The sequence below is a fragment of the Mandrillus leucophaeus genome, unplaced genomic scaffold (assembly GCF_000951045.1).
Source record: "Mandrillus leucophaeus isolate KB7577 unplaced genomic scaffold, Mleu.le_1.0 Scaffold698, whole genome shotgun sequence".
NCBI classification, from domain to species: domain Eukaryota; kingdom Metazoa; phylum Chordata; class Mammalia; order Primates; family Cercopithecidae; genus Mandrillus; species Mandrillus leucophaeus.
In genome coordinates this window covers 1,034,250-1,038,954 of record NW_012107563.1, presented here as the reverse complement: position 1 = coordinate 1,038,954, position 4,705 = coordinate 1,034,250, and the positions used below count along the sequence as shown (strand labels likewise).

Sequence of the window (4,705 nt, the reverse complement as noted above, 5' to 3'; positions counted from 1 at the left end):
CTGCACTCCAGCCTGGGGGACAGAGCGAGACTCCGTCTCAAAAAAAAAAAAAGAATAAAATATCCAGATTGAGTCGGGGAGAAGTGGGCTCTCACCTAACTTCCCACGCTTGTCTAGAAGACTTAGACTTACTTAGCCTAGTGTCTAGCACATTCCAGGTCCTCAATAAATGCGAACTGAATGACTAAAGGAATGAGTGACATTTTCAAGTGGATTACCAGATGGAAGAAGACAAGTTTTCTTTTTTGATCTCTAACAAGATGGTAGCCACCACTCCTGGAGATGACTTCCATACAGTCTTACATGGGAACACCAGGGCCGACCCTGAGTCTGTCAGCCAGTGTTACAATTCTGGTAGGAATTCAGGGAATATATCATTAATGACATATGACATTTCATTTAATTCCCAAAGTGCTGGGATTACAGGCGTGAGCCACTGCGCCAGGCCCGGATTCTTTTCTTTAAAAAGGGGGGTGGTGCAAGAGGAAGGAAATACTCTGCCTTCCGGTAGTAATTCTGTAGTGCTCCAGATCCAAGATGGCAATTGCTTCAAAACCCAATAGAGTTGGAAAACACACTGGTCTGGTTAAGATAGACAATGCAATCATCAAATTGCTAGACTGCAAGACTTCAACTCTAAAAACTGAAATGATATTCACCATGTTTCTCATCTATACAGACATGACTGTGTTCTTATCACGGCTAAGCTGCAACGTACTGAGTCTCAATCAAGAATGAAGGAAGAATCATGTGTTGCATCTTGTGTCTTTTCTTCAGCACCATCCCCAGCCTAAAAGCAGAGCTTCCTGTGCTGTTATTATCTAGGAGGTGACACGGTATAAAAACTCCTAGTGACTCTTAGGGCTTCCTCGCTGTAGCTCAACAGAGAATCCTGAAAGACACTACCATTTCCTACCCATTTATCTACCAGAACCATGCAATGCATTTATAATTCATTGACTGCCTTAAGCAGTATCATTTTGTCAGTACAAAAATCAAGTGCTTCTCACAGACACTCAAAGATCATGCCATTTTCCGAAAGATCTAGCAGCTGAAGCTCAAAATTAGACACATATTTCTACCAAACAGATTAGAAAAGCAGCTACTAAAATTTCCCCTAATTTTAGGAATTATCTCCTCCTGTCTTAGCTGATTAAATAGGTTAATTCCCCTAAATCCATGGTTCTTTTACACAGACCCAGGGAAGCGATTCAAACATTTTTAGTTTCATATCAGTGTCTTTCAAAAGCCAGCCATATTGTAGGCTGCAAGAAGAAAGCATTCAACTAGCTCTACTTCTCACAAATTCAAAATGTTTGAGGGGCTAAAGTCAACCCTACACACAGCAGAATTTCCAGAAGGAAGTACACAGTGTACAAAAGTCTCTCACAGTAGAAACAGACCTGCTTTTCCTATTCAAAGGGTGGGGAGAGAGGACTAAATTTCAGTATCATGCCAAATATTATGAAACACAACTATAAAAATATGTTGTAAAAAAAATCCTGAAATAGCTGCTATGGAGACATAAAAATTCCATTAAATCAAAAAATATATATTTTATACACATGGCTACCAATCCCAGTTCTTATAAGAGTGATTCTCAAAAACAAAAAGATCACTGCTTTTGTATTTATGGCTTAACACTTCCAGGGTGCAAAAGCAGTAATTAACACAAGGGTAGCATAAAAACTGGGCAAGGTGTATGAACAAGAGCAATAAAGGACGATTTAAATAATAAATTGACAACAGTTGGTGACAAGCAGTACTCTGTCAACAGAAATAAACAAAGCAGGTACCCATGCTCTCATAATAATCAAACAGCATGCACACATTTAAATTCAAAGTATAGAGACTGTGGATCAAATTTGTTTAAACACACAACAGCTTTTACACTTAATGAATATACACTTACATTTTCTGTGGTTCCAGTAATCACGTGTAACCCATCGTAGGTTGATTTGATGTACATGCCCTGGAGTGAGTCACAAACAGATTAACTCATTACTCCAACATTTACAGACATCGCCCCAAGCAAGACTTAAACTTATAAAACATTAAAAACAGTCCCTTCAGAACAATACTCGTTTTTCAGCCTCCCGAAACATCTAGAAACAAGATCCAAAGGGTGGTGAAGGGGAGCTAAGCAAACTGAAATACTGGTGAAAGCAGTAAAACGTGTGATCTCTTTGATACTATAATCTGTGTACCAGGCACACAGAATTATGCCACAACTCCGAGGATGTGGGCTTTTTCTTAGACCTACAGAATGAGTGAATGAGGGAGGCACTTCAAACAAGAACGGTTCTATTATGTTGACGTTGAGACGGGGTCTTGCTATGTTGCCTAGACTGGAGTGTAGCGATGCCAACACAGCTCACTGTTACCTTGAACTCCTGGGCTCAAGTGATCCTCTCACCTCAGCCTCCCCAAGTAGCCAGGACTACAGGTGTGTGCCACCACACCCAGCTAATTATTTTATTTTTTTAATAGAGAAAGGACCTCGCTATGTTACCCGGGCTGGTTTCAAACTCCTGGGCTCAAGTGATCCTCCCACCTCGGCCTCCCAAAGTGCTGGGATTATAGGAGTAAGCCACCACACCCAGCCAAAGAACAGTTCTTTCTTGACCATTTCTTGGTCTAGGGACACAATATATTCATTTAAATTTGGTAACCGAAATAACCTCAGAGTGACTATTAAAGCTACTAATAATCAGACAAAGATATATGAACAAAGATTATTAAATAGCAAAGCATAGGTAGCAAATTAGTAACAGACATCCTTCCTTTTAAGGGAAATGTAAAGATGAATGAATATTCTCTCTCCTAAGAGGCCTGAGAGGCAAACTCAGAGGCCATGCCTCACTGAGTGATACACCGAATATATCACTGAGGAATTATTTCTGCAGTTGGACTCACCACATTTAATGTTGTTTAATTAAACTGCTACAAGATGGGAAAAGAGAGCAAAAAGTAGAACGGGCAAAACGTAGTTGCTCACCCTGGTATCTATGCTGTAATAATGTGGACCCTCCTCAGACATTATGCTGCACCCAGCCTGCTCATTAACCTACACCAATTTATGATGAGAGACCCATCAAACACCAACGCCTTCAGGTTCTCCCCATTCCTCTCCTATCCTGTTACTTTCACTCACAGATTATATCAGCTTCTCCCCTACACATGGTACTCCCCCTCCCAGGGCACTGCTTGTATAACTCTACTATCTGAAATGACAACTCCATTTCTGCCTGCTCAGGGCATTTATCTGCTTAAATATTTGACTATAAACCTACCTCCAGGAAGTCCTCCCTGTTTAAACTTAATCTGTTATAATCCATCATTTGCCTTGAAGTCAAGCAGTACCAATATGCAAATTTCTGCTCACTAAGAATGTGGGCCTAAAACAGTCGGTTGATTTTTGTTTTTTTCTATCTAAGAGCAGAGACTACCTTAATAGCTCCCAACAGCTACCTATACATTAGATACTTCTCCCCCTCCACCTTCTCCTCCTCCTCCTTCTCCTCATCATCATCAATACCAGCAACCGTAGCTGCAGCCACATTAATGCACACGTACTATGTGCTTGGGGCCTGGCACTTGGCATTCACAATCTAATACAATACTTTCAACAACCCTATGAGGAAACTGACACGTAAAGAGGTTAAGTCCCTAAAGAGCCGGGACATAAACCCAGCTCTCTCTGACTCAAAGCCTCTAAGCTAACTAATGGGCTTCACAGCTTCTTCACGAAAATTTCAGCAAATTAATCCCACAGGATGCACACTAGGTACTAGGAGACTACCTGTATGTAGTCCCACAGCCTGTTATGATATAGCTCGTATATTACTTATGAAACGTTTCTAAACCCTTCTTAAGAATCACTGCCTTCAGCCAGTCTCTTCTCACATTCGTCTAAGTGCTAATAGAGACTTTCAGACAGATGTTGTTTTTGTAGCCAGAGACCATATTTCCTTTGTGTAAATGTTTTATATTTCCTTGCATTGCTAAGTCCTAAAAATAAAGTGTTATCTTCAAAATATGAGTATACAGTTTTTAAATTGTATTTATTTTTATACTTTGAAGATAGAAAACATATCAACAGGATTCAAGATAGCACATTCCTAACTACATCACGGAAGGCGGTCTAACTTAATTCTACTTTTCAGAATTATAGTGAAAGCAATAAGGAATTTTTTTTACAAAAATTTAGTAAATGATGATATATGTTATCTGAAAATAAAACAAGTGTTATTAGAACTTACCAGGCCTTCCCCAGGTTTAATGTTTGGTAAGTGAACTTCCTCCAGACACGCACATTGGCTCATCACAGGATCTGTGGTAGATCGGATTGTTTTGTCACAGATGCCATTTAAAACCTTGACCTAGAATTGGAGAAGCAAATAGTCAGGAAAGTTCAATCATTAACCAAGTTTATCTCAAGCTGATTTTTAGAGAAACGCATTTCACCTATAATCTTTAGTTCTGGTCGGCAATCATTCTGATAATTCTGCTCAATGAATGCATGGCGTTTAGACTCCCTGTTTACCATCCGTGGGAATAGTGCCACTATTTCAGCTTTGTTTACAAAGGGCAGTTTTTATATTCACTCCTCCATGACCACCGAAGAGCACAGGCCAGGCAGAAATCCCCTTTCAGCAATGAAGTGGAATCATCTCTCCAAGGCCACCTACCTGACTTTTCAATG

At 40.0% G+C, this 4,705-nt stretch overlaps 1 protein-coding gene across 2 annotated transcripts in view; it reads right to left on the bottom strand.

Moving 5' to 3' along the window:
* Positions 1-4,705, bottom strand: part of CNKSR3 (CNKSR family member 3) — a 127,307-nt gene that overhangs the window by 35,612 nt on the left and 86,990 nt on the right. For both annotated transcript variants that reach the window (XM_011964380.1, XM_011964381.1), the window contains exons 6-7: positions 4,263-4,382; positions 1,913-1,972 (exon numbers count right to left, since the gene is read on the bottom strand). In XM_011964380.1, the coding sequence (XP_011819770.1) occupies positions 1,913-1,972; positions 4,263-4,382 (180 nt within the window). The remainder of the gene's footprint in view (positions 1-1,912; positions 1,973-4,262; positions 4,383-4,705) is intronic.